The sequence below is a fragment of the Octodon degus genome, unplaced genomic scaffold (genome assembly GCF_000260255.1).
Source record: "Octodon degus isolate 3935 unplaced genomic scaffold, OctDeg1.0 scaffold00104, whole genome shotgun sequence".
Lineage (NCBI taxonomy): Eukaryota > Metazoa > Chordata > Mammalia > Rodentia > Octodontidae > Octodon > Octodon degus.
The window spans coordinates 9,042,734-9,061,022 of NW_004524680.1; the positions used below are offsets into that span (position 1 = coordinate 9,042,734).

General features: G+C 51.0%; 1 protein-coding gene across 2 annotated transcripts in view; it reads left to right on the forward strand.

Moving 5' to 3' along the window:
* Positions 1-18,289, forward strand: part of Col22a1 (collagen type XXII alpha 1 chain) — a 239,348-nt gene that overhangs the window by 69,407 nt on the left and 151,652 nt on the right. For both annotated transcript variants that reach the window (XM_004638934.3, XM_023723988.1), the window contains exons 13-18: positions 320-373; positions 1,382-1,435; positions 2,463-2,516; positions 4,543-4,587; positions 12,589-12,642; positions 15,112-15,156. In XM_004638934.3, the coding sequence (XP_004638991.1) occupies positions 320-373; positions 1,382-1,435; positions 2,463-2,516; positions 4,543-4,587; positions 12,589-12,642; positions 15,112-15,156 (306 nt within the window). The remainder of the gene's footprint in view (positions 1-319; positions 374-1,381; positions 1,436-2,462; positions 2,517-4,542; positions 4,588-12,588; positions 12,643-15,111; positions 15,157-18,289) is intronic.

Consider the following 18,289-nt stretch of genomic DNA (forward strand, 5'->3'; position numbering starts at 1 on the left):
TCTCTCTCTCTCTCTCTCTCTCTCTCTCTCTCTCTCTCTCTCTCTCTCTCTCTTTGTTGTACTGTCCTGGGGCAGGGCTGGTGCATCATGTGATGTCTGGGATTGAACCATGGTCCCTGCACTTGCCTAAGCTCACCTAAGTAGGTGCTTTAGACCTCTGAGCTGTGTCGCAGGCCCCAGTGGTCACTCTTTGAATTGCAGTGTTAGGCCACAACCTCCTTGTCTGCCTGGTACTTTCTCCATGGTAGCCACATCCCAAGAGGCTGTTTGCGCACTGTTTGTGTCCTCTACCAACTGCTGTTCTTTTTCTCTCCCCTAGGGGTCCCCAGGCCTTCCTGGTCCTCCTGGCAGAGATGGCAGTAAAGGCATGAGGGTAAGCTCTGGCCCCACTGCCTCAGCCTATAAGGAAGCACTAGGCCCAAACCCTGTGTTCTGGAGTGGGTGCCATCCATGCCAGGCCTGAGCTGGGGCTCATTTGGACCAGATGTTCCCAGGTATCTGCAGCTCAGCTCGGTAGTCACACCAAAGCCAGAAGCCACTGAGAGCACCCAGGCATTAGCTGTCATCCTTGGAAGCTGCTTCCCCCCTTAGTTGACAAGTAGCGTGCCACAGGTTTACTGGACTATTCAGGTGGAACCAGCTTCAGGGAGGGAAGGGATCACCCAGGTCCCCAGTACATAACTGAGTCCTCAGGGACCCAAGCAGTGTCCCTTAGCCCGTGTGTCCAGCTACCTTCCTCTTCCAACTCATACTCACCCTGCTGCTTCTGGGAAGGAACACGCTCTAGGAACCCAGCAGAGGTGATCTCAGAGAGTAGCTCAGTCTGCTTCTAGGCAAAAGGATATTTTTCCACCAAGAACCTGAACAGAGATGGGCTTGGGTTCTCTACCTCTGTTCCCTTGCCACTCTTCATCCAAGCGTGATCAAGTCTCAGAGTGGAAACTGAGTCACATGCACACATAAGCCCATAACTGTGAGCAGATCAAGAGAGGTTTTATGAGGTCTTGGAAACCAAGAGAGAAAGGGGACTAATGAGCTCCTGACCCTCTTCTGGCTCCCTTCACGTGGCCACAGACATTCTCCATGGCAGTGACCATCACTGGGACTCCCGTTCATCTGTCCTCTGTCCGGGTCTAATTTCATTGCTCTCTGGTGCTAGGAATGAGCAGGAGGAGCACTAAGGCTTTGTGCTCTGAACATCAACTCCTTTGTTTAGAGAAAATCTTCCAAGGGGAGCACAAGCCCCTTGCCCCCATGGTTATTTTCTTTCTGTGATGAATTCTGAGCTGTGGGCGATGGTCCTCAGGAAGCTTTGGGCTGCTCTGGAGTGCCTGGACCTGTGTCCTGCTGGCTATGACCATGTGTTGGTTTGTGTGTGCAGGGAGAGCCAGGAGAGCTGGGGGAGCCGGGGCTGCCTGGAGAGGTGGGCATGCGGGTAAGTATCTATGAGCTACACCCCTCTCCTAATGTTGCCAAGGGATGGGTCTGGTGCCAAACCCATTGTTTTAGGTATAGGTAGGATGTTCACACTTTTTCTTGCCATTTGTTCCCACACAGTTGCATATATGTGTGTATATGAATATCTCTACATAGAATTTCTCTTTAAATTTTACAAGAAACAGATCATACACTTGGCAATTTATCTTTTGTATCTATCAAGAGATTTGAGAGACACCCTTCCAGACCAATAGACAGACCTCACCTACTCCATAGAATGCGGTCTAGTATTCACGATATCAATGCCATTGTAATTTGTGTAACCTTTCCTCTACTTACAGCCTTGAAATTTCTTTCAAATTTCTCAGGTTTTCTATTAAAATCACTGAAGCATGCATGTGTGTATATGCATGAGTGTTTCTCTTTTTTATTTTTTTATTTTTTTGAGTGTTTCTCTTTAAACAGTATCTTTTTATAGCAGTATAATAGATTACAAAATTTGTGCTAGCCCTGGCTGAGGAGGTGAACATTTTTATTTTAGGAGATTTTTATAGGTATTTACATAGTAGTTCATGGGCTGGGTGGCAGAGGAGCCTTGGGCCCTTCAGACTTCCACTAGGCTCATCGTCAGGCCTTATTCATGTAAGACTGACACTGTGGTGATGTGTAAGTGCTGACCCACCATGACCAGTCTCAGCCTTTCCGAAGATATGAGCATGTCCAGGCCCAGGGATATGGAACACATGGGAACTGGAATTACTGCCTGTGGGCTTGGAGTGGCTCTCAGCAGTTCCTGGAGCTTCAGCAGATTGCAGTGTGATCACATCTCCAAAAGGCAGCACAAAGCATGCCGTCGTGGGGGCAAGAAGGCTGAGGAGTCCTATGCAGGCAGGCAGCACGCCCACTGGGGAGACCTATGCAGATAGCCCGGCAGGCCTGCCTGCTTCTGCTGAACATCACAGACTGAGTGGCTGTGGTTCTCCCTTTCCATCCCTAATCTTTCCTTTGTGAATACTCTTCTGCAGGGTCCCCAAGGACCGCCTGGACTTCCAGGGCCCCCTGGGCATGTTGGAGCACCAGTAAGTAAAGTACTGAAAACATTACTAATAAATAATGACTCCAGGAGTCAGAGCCCAGCTCTCTACCCCGACCCCTACCTACATCTCCACAATGGGCAGTGGGACCGTCTCTTGCTTTTTGTTACTTGGACGAAATGCCTGATACCCATAAGTTAAAAGATAAGAGACTTATTCTGACACACAGTTTGTAAAGGTTTCAGTCCATCATCAGCTGGTCTGGCAGGGGGTGGCAAAGGGGTACAGTGGGGAGAAATAGTTCATGGCAGCAGTAAGCAGATTTTTACCTCTCTAGGTATCTTTCACCAAAACTAAAGACATCATATTACAGCAATATATGTGCACCTATGTTTATAGCAGCACAATTAATAATAAAATAAAAATCTTGCACACATAGGTGCAGGCAAGGACTTTCTCACCAGAACACCAGGGGCCTGGGATGTAGCTCATAAGCATCTGCCTGGCAAACCCAGGGACCTCAGTTTGGTCCCAGGTTAAAAAAAAAGGTATCAGTAGAACACAAATAGCACAAGGAATAATGTCAAGAATCAACAAATATAATCATATAGAATTAAAAACCTTCTGCATGGCAAGCAGATCAGAGTTCTTGAGAGTGCATAAGGCAATGCAAGCTGTTCTGTCCGAAAATGACTTTAAATTCCATCTTTCATCTGGAGATAATCGCAAACACTTTGTAATGAGAATCAAGAATAAGACAGATATCTGAATCTATATATGAAGAGGTATATGTGCCCATCTATAGATGAATGTCTAGAGAAAATGTGGTATTTACACACGATGGAGTAGTATTTTGCCATGAAGAAAAGCTTGAGTCATTGGTAGGAAAATGATGCACGTTGACACCATAATGTTCACTGAGGCAAATCAGATACTCAGGCTTAGATGCTGCATGGTTTCTCTTCTAGGAGAGACACAGAGTATAAAGGCAAAATAAAAGACAGATAATAGCACTGAGGGAGATAGGTTTTTTATAAATGGAAGGAGGACCAAGAAGGAGGGAGACAAGGCAAAGAGGAAGGGGAATCCTAAGGAATTGTGCTGTGTGGGGCTGGTGAGATAGCTCAGCGGTCTAAAGTCCTTGCCTAGGGAAGTGTGGGCAAGTGCACAGGGACTGTGTTTCCATCCCTGGCACCGTATGCCACCGTCAGGGTGGGCTGAGCTGGCCACACACACACACACACACACACACACACAAAGAATTGTGCTGTGTTAGGTGTGGGTACTAACTTCCCATGAGAAATGAATCATGCTATATGATAAACATTATTAATAAATAGTAAAATCTGAGAAAGAGAACAACTGTGATCTGTGTGGAAGGACAGACTATTCAGATGGGGTTAAAGTGGCAACAGCGTGCACTTAGCCCCGTGGGCCTGGGTGGTCCTGCAGATCCTCTGTCCTTCAGGACAGCGTCTTGTGGCTTTGGCCCTGTGCTTTTCTGCAGGTTGGAGATGTGTGACTTATTCCTGGATCAGGAAATGGGTCTGGGCAGATTTGCCCTGGGTAGCATGCTTTCTGGGAAGTGTTCAGTGGTCCCTTCTGCAAGAAAGGAGAGGAGGAGGAGAGAGCATACTGTGTAGAGTCTGGGTGCTGCTGAGGAGGGTGAGCAGGCGGCAGAGGTGTCCCCAGGGAAGGTGCAGGATTCGTGCTAGCGGGACCCAGAGTCTCCAGCTCAGTGTTGGGCTCCCTTTGTAGAATCCACGTCCTGATGGGCTTTGCAGGCTCCAGGTGCAGTGGAGACTAATCTGACCTCAAAAGCCCCTTGGCCAGCTGGCTTCAGATTGTGGCCATGAGGACCTGGCCCACCTAGGCCAGGGATCAGCCCAGAGCTCACCTCCCACAGGAAGAGCCTCACAGTAAAACAGGTCTTCCCCACTGCTCTCCTGGTGCCCTGGGCTGGAAGCGGCCCAGCAGGTTCCCTCCCAGACCCTCGGAAATTAGAGAGGCGACTGTAAAAGCAGAGCAGCTACATTGGGCCATGGTGAGTCACTGTTCTTTCTTCCTCCAGGGGCTCCAAGGAGAACGAGGTGAAAGGGGGACTCGAGGAGAAAAGGTATTTATGGTTTGCATGAACCAATCAATGCTACTTTCCATGACAAAGAGGGACAAGACACGAGGGACTGTCCACTCTGTGCGTGTGTGTGGGGGGTACGTGTGTGCACATGCCTATGGGGCCGTGTGATATAGACAGCGTGTTAATTCCCACCCAAAGCATATGCCTTGCCACAAGATGGGGTCCTTGGTATGCGTGGACCTCACCACCTTTGAGGTGCGAGGTCAAGGCGAGGTTATAGCAGGGCCAGAGAGCCCTGGACGCGGGCGCTGAAGGTCCTAGTAGATGTCCTGGATCACATTTTACTCATAAGTTACATCACATCCCTGCTCCACCTTACTTTGGGCCTCACTGCAAAGGAAGAGTCGTGGTGCCCGTGGCGATGCTGCTGACACTCAGGAGCCTGGCATCTGGCACTCAGGAGCCTGGCATCTGGCACTCAGGAGCCTGGCATCTCAGGTGTCGCACTTGGGGTCTTCAGTGTGCACTGCCCCCATGGCCAGCAAGACCAAGCAGGGCTCACAACATGCCGTCAGGTGGTGGTGAAAGAATTCTCAGCCCAGATTCATCCTGTGTTAATGCCGTGGGCTGTTCCAACTTCAGCAGGGTGAGGACCAAGGACGGCCATTCCTACCCTCCCCCTCCTTCTCCTGCTGTAAGTTGGCACTGAATGCTTAGCACTCTCCCCAGCCCACATCGGTCGGTTCCCTGAGCCATGAGCCACTCAAGTGCTCTGGAGCTGCACTTCTGCCTCAGCCACACCTGACCCCTGCCACCTGACCCCTGCTCAGGGTTCACTTTGCCCTCTCCTCCCACTGCATGCATTTCTCTAGTGTCATAGGAATGTTTCATTAGTAAGTAGTTTGGTTTTATTTCAGTCTATTTGGAATGTAATGAGATATGCACTGACTTCGCCATCTTTATACAACTACAGCCAACACTTCGGCCCATTCTGCAGGATTCCTCCCAGCAGGCCCAGTTTCTTTTTAGAGAGTCACACACTGGGCATTCACTTCTGTGTGCTGCGTGCTGCTCTGTGTCCAGTGCTTTCTCCTGGCTGCTATATAGTTAGTAGGACTTACTTACCAAGATGGCGCAATGTTCCGTTGGTGAATAAGCCAGTGTGTGTCCTCATGTCACTCAGAACTGATGAGCAGTGAGAAAGGGCATGATCCCTCTGCTTGTTGAATCTTGGTTCTTCCTGCACTCCTGCACTGGGGCCCGGAGGAGCCTCCCTGCACCTGCCAGCTGGTCTACACTAGGTGCTGGGACTGCCATCTCATTTACATGTGGTGCTGGGGCTGATCGAGACACCCCTACGTGGTCTTCTACCTTAAGAAAAAAAATTGAAGACAGCCCCTAACCATTGCAAACTATGTTTTAAATGCATATTAATTTAAATGTGCCATAAAATATGCAAAATGTACATCCATGACCATGACCTGTGTAGCCTACAGTCTGGTTAGAAAGGTGCAGCAGTTAAATCAATTTATTCATGCATTCATTCCTTCAGTAGCCTACCCACGCCCCAAGGAGCCAGCCTGCCTGTCTCAAACATTTGCATGGGCTTCTTTTATTCTTGGCTCTAGCATCACTCCCTCACAAACTTCCTAAACCTCTGGCCTGTTCCAGAGCCCCCATTTCTGTGCCTCTTGAAGCCCTAGAACCTGGTCACTTGCACTGTATTTGTCATACCAGGAAGATGACACACACTCACCTTCCTGAGTTCTGGGTCTTCAGTGTCTGTATTAGCACATGGAACAAAGGTCGCAGGCAGTGTCACAGTCACACGGAATCTTGTAGCATGAGTCCTGGTGATGCATCTTTGAGCTCAAGCCAAGAGGAGGCCAAAAGAGTAGAGGTCCCATCCAAGAAGCAGCTGTGTGTTGTCCTCCAGAGAAAGCACTCAGGAGCAAACCACCACGTGAAGAATGTTCCTTGATGTGACAGTCTCAGCTGAGCTTCTGAGCAGTGCTGAGATTTGGTTTCTCAGAGACTTGAAGACCAATAAACTGAGGGCTGCCTGGGCCATGTGTCAGGCAGTCTTGCCGTCATGAGCAGGGACAGCCACTTGAGATGCTGGAACCTGTTTCCTCCTCTACGTTATTTGTTTCCCTGAAGTTTGTCAGATGGTTGGGTGACGTAAGAGAAGCAATGTGGCTGACAGAGGCATGACTGTCCATTTCGGTTCCAGCTGTGTTTCAGGAGAACCCACCCAACTGCATGTGGCCAGTGCTTTATTTCTACAGGAAACCCACTTTGAATCAGCAGCCTTTTCCATGTGCTGCTGGGCTGCATCTCCAGCAAGCTTCGGGGGTTGGTATTAAAACTAATCAAGCGTGCTGCACTCCTGTGCAGATCCCAGATCTGACTGTTCTGGAATTCTCTCCTTTCTGTGCTGATGGGGAAGCTGAGACAGTGTATTTCCCAATGCAACATGGCCTATTGGAAGGACAGTAATGTCAGAAACTCCCAAGCTGGGCTGTTCCACTGCGGCACACCAGGGCAAAAGCACACATGAGTACACTCTCCCCTGCGGCCTGTCCCTCTGAGTTGGCCCACAGCGCTTCCTTCCACAGAGGCCAGCTTTTGAGGGAAGTGGAAGAAGTGGAGAGCTGTATCCAGGTGATGTCCAGGGGAGAAACTCCAGCCCGAGTTCCCCTACCCTTGTCAGGTGGCACTGCTATCTTCCTGCATAGTTACTATGACTCTTCTGTGTGGACCCAGGGCTGGGCTCTGCAGTGTAACTTTTGCAAAGTGATTGAACTTCTGCATCCTTAATTTTTTAAATGCAGAGACTAAGTGTATTGAGATGCTCAGAGCTGCCATCTGTGTGTGCATTATTGACTGCACACTGCTTCAGTGTGGATTCGATTAGAAAGCTGAGGATGGTGCTGGGCATTATGTCACCATAGGCAAGAGGAAAAGCAGCCAGAGAAGGCTGCGGGTATGAGACAGGAAGTCCCTAGCTGGGCTCTGCATGGGGCTTCTGCCTCCCTTCCTTACATACTGTGTGATCTGGGGACAAGTGGATCTGTGCTCTGCACCTCCATTGCTCATGCGTCCTTCAAGGAGGCCGTTCTCTGTATACTTTGTCCCTTTTCCAGTTCTTGTGTTTAACAGGTGGTTGACATTGTTACTTATCTCAGGAACCTCCCTCTTCCCTTACATATAGCAAGGTGGAAGTTTCCATCTCCATTGAGATAGACCCAGCCATCCACCTGGCCTCACCAGGCTGACCTCACAATGTCCTAGCCCTATCGTAGGTGAGAGAAGTCGCCCATCCTTCACTGAGGTCACCTTGACAGCCTGGTGCAAGATGTTCTCTGTTATACAGGAGACAGCTCTTCCTCTGGGGCTTTCAGAAGGCATCTCTGCAGACAGCAAGGCGACCCAGGCTCTGCAGTGTGAGAAGGTCCTGGTGGTCCAGGGTCACTGAAGCCCAAGGGCTGCTGGGCTCAAGATGACTGGCAAGCTGCAGGGCACCTCTCGAAAGGCACAGAGAGCAGGGTCCACTCACGAAAGGGATCACAGCTTGGACATTCTGAGCCCCAGATCTGTCTGGAAAACCATTTCTCATGACAATCCTGGGTGACTGAGAGTGTTCACTCTCCGGGCATCCTGAACTGGAAAGCTCAGAGAGAGGGACACAGTGAACCAGGAAGAGCACTGGTTGTGGTCAAAGGATATATGTGTTATGGGGGTGCTTCTGTGAGCCCCAAGATCCCAGACAGGCCTTGAAGCCTCTGACTGTAAGCTGTCTGCTGGGTGGGGGTACAGAAAGACCCATTCCCTGATCATCTGACCTCCCTTGATGGAGTAGCCACCGAGCAGCTTGAGATCTCAGGCACCAGTGTCCTGCACACCCCCCAGGATGTCTCCTATCGCTCACCTAAAGGACCAGACAGAGCCTTGGGGGCTGAGAATTGGCTTGGAGGGTCCCAGCAGGGTGAAGGCAGCCTTTGGACCCTCAGATCTTCAGACACTGACTTCTACCCTCCCAAGAAGGCTGGGCTCTTTCTTGGACCATAAAGTAAGGGCACATGTACATCTTTTCTGGATGAGGGTGGGATCATAACTGGTAGAAGTCACAGTGGGCTTCTGGACCACCCCACTGAAGCCTACCTGGCATCAGTTGGTACCAAGCATGTATCTGTTCACTGCCTGAGCCTGCCAGGCTGTGGAGGTCACAAGCCACATCCCAGGACAGTCCTGCTCAGTAAAATAGCTAGTGGGGAATGCAGAGCATGCCAGCTGCAGGCAGTCTGGGGAAGGCAGAGGCGAAGATACCTGGGTTCCAACACAAGGGATGCGGGCCTTGAGGAGGCAGCGACATTCTAGCTGGGAGGTGATGGTGTGGCCCATCCTGGGTTGTGTCTTCTCTTGAGCCAGGCATTTCTCCTATGTGCCTGAAAAAAATAAAGGAAAAGGACCCCAAACCAAAGCGAAGGCAAACAGAGCACTTTGTCCCTAGGCAGTAGGTTGCAGGGGTTAGAAGTCTGTCAAAGGCCGTGGTTGGAATGGAGAGAACTGCCATCTGTGTGTCCGCAGCGTGGGTCGCCCTCTTCTCTCTGTGCTGTCTTTGAGGTGGCAGGCAGAGGTCAGTAGTGAAGGCCACTTTTTGTGAAGAGGCTCACTGGGTCCGTCCAGCTGCAGGCCAGGCAACTGTGTGCTCAGGGACAGCAGCAGCTGACTGCAGTGGTGGCCCCGAGGAAGACATGGACTACAGACAGGTATACAGTTGCAGGCCGGCGGGGAGTTGGGCTCCATCTGATAGAGACGAGGAACATGGATCAGGGGAAGAGTGGGCTGCACGCTGGAAGACGTACAGCTGTAGGGAGGATCAAGAGGAGCAAGAGGGAAAAGGGACAGGCAGGAAGGAAGGTGTGAATGAGGGCTGGGGCGGCTTCTGGGGAAGTGACCCCAGATATTCCTCTGGTTGGGCAGCAGGTTTCTATTATAGGTAAGGAAGAGGGATAGGAACATAGTATTTGCGCTCCCCCCGCCATGGGAGCTGTGCCCATCATTGAGTCTCCAAACTGTCTTGCCTGGGCATCGCAGGGCTTCCTGTGTTCCTCCGTGGGCCGGCCGGTGCGCCCTCTGCTGTCAGCGATGTGGAACAGCAGCAGGCGGGCTTGCCGTGGCTCAGGGTCTGGGGCTGCTGTGGCTCTTCTCACTCAGCCTGTCCCGGCTTAGGAACACCAGGGCTTCCTTTTGAGGATTGAGGAATAGCCTTATACGGCATGAGGAGTAGCTTTATGTGGCAACTTCACTGGGTTGAGCAATGCCCCCAAATCCACCAATCACGTTTGAGTGCATCCTTGGGGGGTGTGTCCAGAGATGATTGGCAGCTGGCACAGCAAACGGAGAGGAGACCAGTCCTGAAGTGGGCAGGACCTTTGGGGTAGCCTGGGGCTGTGGCTGAACAAACCGGAAGTAGGCCTAGGAAGTAGGCCTAGGCCGAGGAAGCTGTCATTGTGTGCGCTCTCACCCTCCTGCGTCCTGTCCGTAGTGAGGTGAGGCTCCTTCCTCCTCCATGCCCTGCTGCGGCAGTATTTTCTGGTTTCTGGCTCTCTGTCCCCTCCCCCTCTTCTCCCTGCGTCTCCCTCTCCCCTCCCCCTCCCAGGATCGTCACTGCTGTGGCCCCTCCATGGAGAACTATTGTCAGCACACCAGGATGTCCGGATGCTGACTGGTGGCCCTCACTGCTTCCCCTTACCCACCCAGGCCCTCTCTAACCCCTGCTGCTGTCCTTGTCGCAGCTGGGAGGGCTCTTGGCTCTAGGTCCACTTATCCACATGTGCAGGTGTGAGGGGCTAAGGCCCGGCAGGCAGAGCCCGCTGCTTTGAGGCGGAAGTTGTAAAGTGGCTCCTGGTCCTCTCAGTCGCCCTTCTCTCTGAGCCCAGAGGTGTGCTAGGACCCAGGTGACATGCAGACGTGCACATGCGCGTAGCTCTCAGTGTCCCACGTGTAGAAGGAGCGTGAGGTCCCACAGGTGCAAGACCAAGATCAGCTCCCCCAGCCTGGGGACGAAGGGAGGGTCTGGCGGGCTGCCCAGTCCCGCTCAGGCCTGCAGGGGTGGAAACGGGGAGGGTGAAGGGTCAGGAGACCCGGCTGTCATGCCAGCATCGCGCGCTCATGGGGGTCAGGTGGCCTCATTTTCCACATGTGTATGCAAGCCTGCCAGCCACTCAGAGAAGCAGCAAGAGCAGGCTAATTCAGGCAAGTCCACCCTTGATTCCCCCAGGTCCCCTGCGATGGAAAGACTTAAAAGAAGTCAAACGTACTAGCCCCTGAAAGTAGGAATATGAACGTGTGTTACCTGGATATATGAAATAATTTTTGAAAGGTAGAAACACATGATTCCATTTACATGGATCCAGAGGAGAAGAAACCATAAATGGCAGAGCTAAGAGAGGTGCTGGAAACCACCCACCCCAAGTTCAAGTCTGTGCATTTGTGGGGGTCGTGGGGTGGGTGGGAAGTTGGTTGAGACCCACTGGGGCCTCTACTTGGGAAGCTAAGTTATACTGCTCCTGCCCTGTCCCCTGCTTGCATTGGACAAGGAGGCACTGGTTTTGGCCTACAGTTTCAGACAGACAGACAGAGACTGACTGAGACCTACCTTTGCAGGAAGCTTGCTTGCCTGAAGAAGGGGAGCAGACGCATAAAGGAGAAAGTGCCGCTGCATCCCACCTGTGTCCTGTTGTGACGGAGGTGGGCCGCAGGAAGTAGCACCAGCACTCATAGGCCAGCGACCCCAAACAGCAAGCAGCAAGGAACAGAAAGTCATAATACTTTGCTCCTACGACAAAAGCAGTTGGAAAGAGGGGTACCCATTATAACCAAGAAAGGAAAGAAATCGCAGTTTGGACAATCAGTTCCAGGGACACACAGGGAGAATTCAGAACAGTTTTCATGTGTTGGCTTTGCATAAGTCGTAAAGTGTCATCTGGAGCCAGGCGGAGAGCTCTGGGCTGGTTCTGGGGCTAGGATGGGGACAGAATAACCACACTGCATGTCCTCCAGTGAATAGGAAAGAAAGTGGGACCATGCGTGCAGATTGAATTAGGGGAGATGGACATGTGAGTGTGCTGGAGGAGAATAGGGCATCCAACTGGACGGAAAGGTCAGGCAGGGACACTGAGGCTGAGCCCTAGAGGGAGCTGAGCAGCTGTGGAGGGGACAGTAAGCGAGGAAGAGGACACTGTGGCTCCCGAGCTGCTGGGAAGGAGGTGCTGGTGTCAGTGAGCCTGCCTTTCTGAGCATCCGCGTGGCTCCATCACCAGAGTTTTGGGGGCCGCCTGGAAGGACGATGCCAGCTGAGAACACTGGACCAGAGCTGACCCATGCGTGGAGCCTCCGGCATCTGGGGGCACTGCCTGGCGGAGTGAGTAGGTAGGAAGGAGGAGAGCACTGGCACTTGCCGTCCTCCGTGGGCAGGTGTTGAGGATGTGTTAGCTCCGTAGGTCCGTAGGCGCAAGGACCTTGGGCAGCAGGTTATCCTTGTTTGTATGAAGCAAGGTTCATGCTTATTTATAAGATGAGTGTGTGATACACGGAGCGTGTTCGCAGTCTTCTGGAACCAGGCAGTGAACTCAGGTCCTTGCGCTTGCCAGGGAAGTGCTTATTGCCCTGAGCCATCTCCTGGCCCCTGCAGTCTTCTTCCCGTGTACACATTCTCCCTGTTACTTTGACTCTCACGATGAGGAACACATACAGTTTATAAGACCTGCATGGCCATCCTTGGATTACTGATTTGGAAGCCCGGGGGGGGGGGCTGTGGTCTGTCCTCCACCCCGTGACCTTGAATGTGCGTCAACTCCAGGGCTGGTGTGTGCACTTGACCCTCTCATGTGCAGAGATGCCTCGCACAGAAGGGAGCTGAGCGCTGTCAGAGCCTCAGGGCTTCCGCTTGCCCTTATTTCCGAGGCAGTGCTCACTTCATTTCAGTGACAGTGGCTGTGTCCATTATTTATTCACATTCCTGTTCCTTCTCAGGGGGAGCGAGGCCTGGATGGATTTCCTGGGAAGCCCGGGGAGATAGGAGAGCAGGTAAGTGGGGTTTTGGGTGGATGGGTTTACTGTTGTCAGAGGACAGGAATGGGTGGACCCTGACATGGGACCTTAAATCCTTGGACCCTGGACTTTCTTCCTGTTCAGGTGAGGGCCACAGGGGATTTGTGGCTGGCCAGTGCCAGAGTGACTGTGGGAGCTCCTGGGTGGAAGGCGCCTCACTGCCTTAAGTGCTGTCACTGGTGTAAAGACCACAGTTGGTGGGCAAGTGTCTGGAGTGGTGTGTATTCAGGGTAGTCACTGCACACTCATCCAGAGAGCGAAAGTGCCAAGTGCTCTGCAGGGAGAACTCAGCGGACGACTCAGGCATGCTGATGTGGGGAGTGAGATGGAGCTGTGCAGGTTCATCCGTGTGCCGATGGGGAAGACGTGTCTGTGACTTCCGTAGACAGGGATGAGCACTGGAGCACAAATGGGCACCAGTTTGTGACCTGTCAGGAAGGTGAGCTGGGGAGGGGGAGTGAGCAAAGCTGCTCCCTGTCGCTGGACTCACTGCCTGAGCTCTGCCTCCCTCAGATCAGCATCTGTGTTGGGTTCTCATAGGAGCACAGACCTGCTGTGAGCTGCGAGTGAGAGGGATCTAGATTGGGTGCTCTTTTGAGTCTTCCGCAAACCACCCCTCCAACCATAGCCCCTGCCCTCTGTATGAAAATGTCTTCCATGAAATGGTCCCTCTTGCCAAAAAGGCAAGTGATGGAGGCTCCAAGGGGACAAAAAGAGGATACTAGGTGGCTACCTGACACGATGTGAAGCCAGTGTCAATACATTTGAATTTGTATCATGTATTCACATCATCTACCCTAAACGTAACTTAAATGATTAAAAAACAGAAATTAAGAAGCCGGGGAGACAGCTCTGCAATTTAAGTGCCTGTCTGGCAAGTGCAAGGACCCAGGTTTGATCCCCAGTACCTTAGCTCCACTGTCTAGGCACCTGCCTGGCAAGTGCAAGGACCTGGGTTCAGTCCCTGGTCCTGCATGTCATGCCAGCCCTGTGAAGAGCTGGCCACTGAAAGCATGCGTGGTGGCGCACCACACCTGTAATCCCAGTGCTGGGAGGCTGAAAACAGGAGGATCACTATGAATCTGAGCTGCACAGTGAGTCTGTGTATCAAATAAATAAATAAATTAGAAATTAAATAAAAGTTAAAGCCATACTGAAGACTCCTAGGAAAATGCTTGTCATATTGAAGGGTGCAAGTTAATATAACGTGTTAGTCAATATGTTAATGTAAATATAAATATAAAATAAAGTGCACAAGGTAACTATATTTAATCTATAATTGTAGTAAAAGTGTCAGTTTCAGCACACTGTAGTAATATAGATCGAATTTATAGTTATTTCTATCACCAAGAAATAATATCCAGATTTATATGCATTGTCACTTAGCAAATTGGAGTCCTGTGTTTTTCTGTCTCTTCCTCCCTCCCTCAACACCATATCGTAAACATGAAACCATTTTCTTCTGTATTTGCCAGGAGCATGACTCGAATAGCAGTTTAGTGGTCTGCAGCTTGAACTGACAATAATTTACTCAGTTGCTTAAAAATAGATACGCTAAAAACCAAAACCTAGGTGTGCTGCCTTTGGCCAGACCTGGCCGTTGTCACTTGGTGCTGACCTGGAGAGACAGAAGGCTCGTGCCCAGGTCGGGGCGGGGAGCTGCAGTGCGCCGGTAGCAGAGGAGCGACTGAAGATGCCGACGGAGTGCTGAGCCAGGGTCCTGCGGTGGGCCAGGTCTCCTGTCGGGCCTTCGTGCTCTGGGTGGAAGGAGGCACGTGTGCTGGTGTGCACACCCTGCGGTGTCTGTGCAGTAGGGTGCGTTTCTCCAAAGCGCCCTCTGCCCAGGGTGACCACTGCTTGGTCCTATGGGTTCCCCCGGAGCCTGCTGCAAGGAAGCCTGGGTGAGGCCCCTGGCCTCCCTCTTCCCCTTCTGCAGATTTAGAAGCTCAGGGTCTTGAGGACACTGATAAGCAGGACTACATCTTTATCATCCTCTGTGCCCACTCTTGACGAGTCTCCTGGTGGCAGGAGTGTGTGCTGCCAAGGCCCTGGCAGCCCCGTCTTTCTCTGAGTCTGGAGACCCAGCTGGTCCTCGGATCCCTGAGAATTTGGACAGGACTCCATCCCCATCTGACTCTACCCTGTGTGCGCCCTGGTGTGCACGTGGGTGATTGCTTCCCTGCCTCTTGACTGGATTCTCTGGGATGGGCTTCTCAGAATTTAGTGCCTACATTGCAGCACCAGTGCAATTTCACACGGAGAAACACGGAGATGCTGAATTGAGTTGGGGAAAAACCAGTACGGACAGGGCAGAAAGTCTAGTCTAAGGGGACTGGGATTCTGGGAGAATCCAGGCTCTGCTTCAGAGCTGCAGCTGCCCCAGTCTTTTCCTCCTCCCCTCACCCCAGTGCCTGCCTTAACCCAGCTTTGCTTTCCTTCCTCCAGGGAAGACCTGGCCCTCCTGGTGTGGCAGGACCCCAGGGAGAGAAGGTAAGCCAGATCAGGGGTGGATGCCCTGGGCTCTGGGCTGGGAGTGTGAACTGCCACCTGGATAAATTGGGATGGGCTGGGGCAGGAGGGTGGGATAGGAGTTCTGGGAACAGAGTAGGGTGAGGTGGGCATCGGAACTCAGCTGACAAGATGATTTTGGCTGTTATACTTGAATTGTTTTTCCTTCCTTTAGGAATATAAATGAGTTAAAAGCAAAGCAACACTACCATATAAAACCCTGATATATTAAAATGTTTTGCTATTTTAAATGGTTTTGGACTAAAAAAGACCATGAGTGAATGAAAAAGATAAGCTTAGGAACTCTTTTTCTTCTTTTCCTCTTCTGCTCTCTCCTCTATATTTCTTAATGACATTTATGAACTGAGCGAGTGCCAGGCCTTTAGTCAACAAAGCCCCCCCATCCTGTCGTCCTGTCATATTGGTCATCCCTGTCAGCACGCCTCCCAACAGGGCTTCACCAGATCTGCTGTTGAGATGCCTGTGTGTCAGCCCCAGTGACACTGTGACACGCTTATGCAGACCTGTGGAAGCCATCACTTCCCCAATAATTTGGAGTGAAGGAGAGCAGGCAGGCGTTGGGTATGGGTTGAGGTGCGAGGGATGAGGAAACATAATCTTGTATGAGACAGAAAGAGACTGAGAGCTACGCAGTTCCTAGAGGCGCCTTAGGAAGACCTCAGACGCTACGCTGGAGAAGGGTGGGAGAGCAGGCTGAGGCGTGCAGAGCCTCGTGCTACTGAGGCAGCCGATCAGGGCCGCTGTGGCCCACAGAGCACTCACACCAGCTTCGGCCAAGGCCCTCACAGATAGTCTGGTGTCCTGTGTGTGTCACAGTAAGGGAAAGGGCTCCTCTGCTGGTCTCCCAGACAGGGTATACCTTGTAAATAAACAGATAAAAAGCCTGGGCTGACCAAACTTCAGCTGAGGAACAAGGCAGGAGAGTGTTACTATCTCCCAGCTTGCTCACTTGGGCTTGTAATTCTAGCTGAGTCAATTAATGAGTTGAGAATTATTTTGCTGTGTTATCCTGGTGTCAGGATTTTAATATGGTCTTGTAGTTTCTTGACAGGGTGATAAACGCTAACATAAATAATTCTGGTTTTTTTCAAGTCACTGAGAGGGAATGGTGCTTGGAGTTGGGCTCCTCTATGAGATGGCTCTGCTGCCTGCAGCTGCCCACGTGCATATTCATACTTGTGCCTGTAGGTGTCTGCACACGGTGTGGGGGCTATTAGGATTTCCAACCTCCAGCTATGTTTATAGATTTGGTTTTGAGTCTAATATATAGAAAAACACTGAGCTGTTGTGCATGATGGATGCAGCGCCAGTTAGGAGCAAGGTTAAGGAGCATACCACTACCTCAGGGTATTTGTTAGAATATGCAGGAAACTGTTCACCATGAGGGACTAGCATTGAGACACATCTCAAATGCTACACAGACTATGTATGAGAAAGTCGTCGGCGTCACAGAGGCAGTCTTTTCAAGATCCTTCTTTCTACAGGTGAAAGACAGAGATCCTGAAATTAAGGTATCTTAGTTAAGATCCCACAGTGGATGGATGAGAGCTGAAAGCTTTTGGTTTGTCGTACCCACATGTCCATCTTAGGATACTGCCATGGCTTGTAGAGATGTCCCCCAAGGACCCTGTTTACGCATAGGCTTTTGGAAGGCAATTGGGTTATTGGGCTAGATGCTGTCTTGCTGATTGGAGGTGGAGTCTGATCTGAAGGGGTGGGGCCAGGATCATGGCCTGGAAGGGTGGATTTCCCTTCCTGGTTCTTCTCTTCATTCTCTGCTTCCTGGCACCTCGATGTGAGCAGATTTCTTCTGCTCAGGCCCTTCTGCCATGCCACAGTACCGACCCTGCAAGGACTGAGACTTCTGAAACATGAGTCACAGTAAACCTGTCTTCCTTTTAAGTTCTGAGAGTTGGGCATTGTATTCCAGCTTTGCAGAAAGTGAGCAGGATGGATGCAGTAGTGTAGGCGGAATTATTAAGAAATGCAATTTTTATGGCACAATAAGAATTTTGCTAGATTGACCAATGTTTGTACTAGTTGCTGTGTAACAAATAACCCTAAACCTTGGTAATATCTTGCAACAGTTTACACAGTTCTGGAGGAGTGGGGCTCTAGGATCTGGATCATTTGTGCTCTGGGTCTATCCTGAGGTTTCACCCAGTCTACCAGGTGGGATGGTCAGGAGACCCCTGGACTGGAGAATCCAGCTCCAGACTCAGAGACAGGGGTAGTAGCAGGCGTCAGTTCCTGAACTGCTGCTGGCTCCTTGGCACCAGGGCTTCTCCACTGTGATGATTGCAGAACTGAGGGAGAGCTCTCGGACTGGGGCAGGGGAGAATCCCAACATGGAAGCCTTAGTCATTTCATGACCTCCTCTTGGATGGCACCTACCATCACCTCTGCTGTTACCTTTGGGCGTATGCAGGAAAGTGAAGCAATGTGGGAAGTTGCTGCACTAAGTGTGAATGCTGGGAGACAGGGGCACTTGGAGCCTTCCTGGAGGCCGACTGCCTCTGCTGCTAAACTGGAGCATTCTGTGCACTTGAAAGCAAATGGCCCTGAAAGCAATAGCTCTCTAAAAGTTCGAACTTAAGAAAGTTACTGAGCAGCTCTGTGCCTCAGTTTTCTCCTAAGATAGAAAAGATCATATTCTAGAGAAGAAGGGTTAATTCATACCGAGGCCTTAGAGGCAGCCCTGGCATACAGAAACTCCCCAGCATGTGTCAGCTGCAGCTGTACACCTGTACTTGCGCCAGTACTGGGGTCTCCCTATGCCTCATTGGTAATATAATATATATCAGAAAACAGTTGCTGGTTGGTTGATTTCAGAGTTGTTTTTATTATTAAAAAGTAATTTTTGATGAATAATGGAGAGGGCAAATTCAACAGTAAAAACAACACAAGTGGGTATCAGGACTCTGGGGAGCTGGGCAGGAGGATTGCAAGTTTGAGCCCAGCCTGGACAACTTAGACTCTGTGTCAAAATAAAAAATTAAAAAATGAGTTGGGGATGTAGCTTAATGTGGAGGCCTTAGATTAGATTCCCAGTAAAACACACACACACACACACACACACACACATACTCTCTCT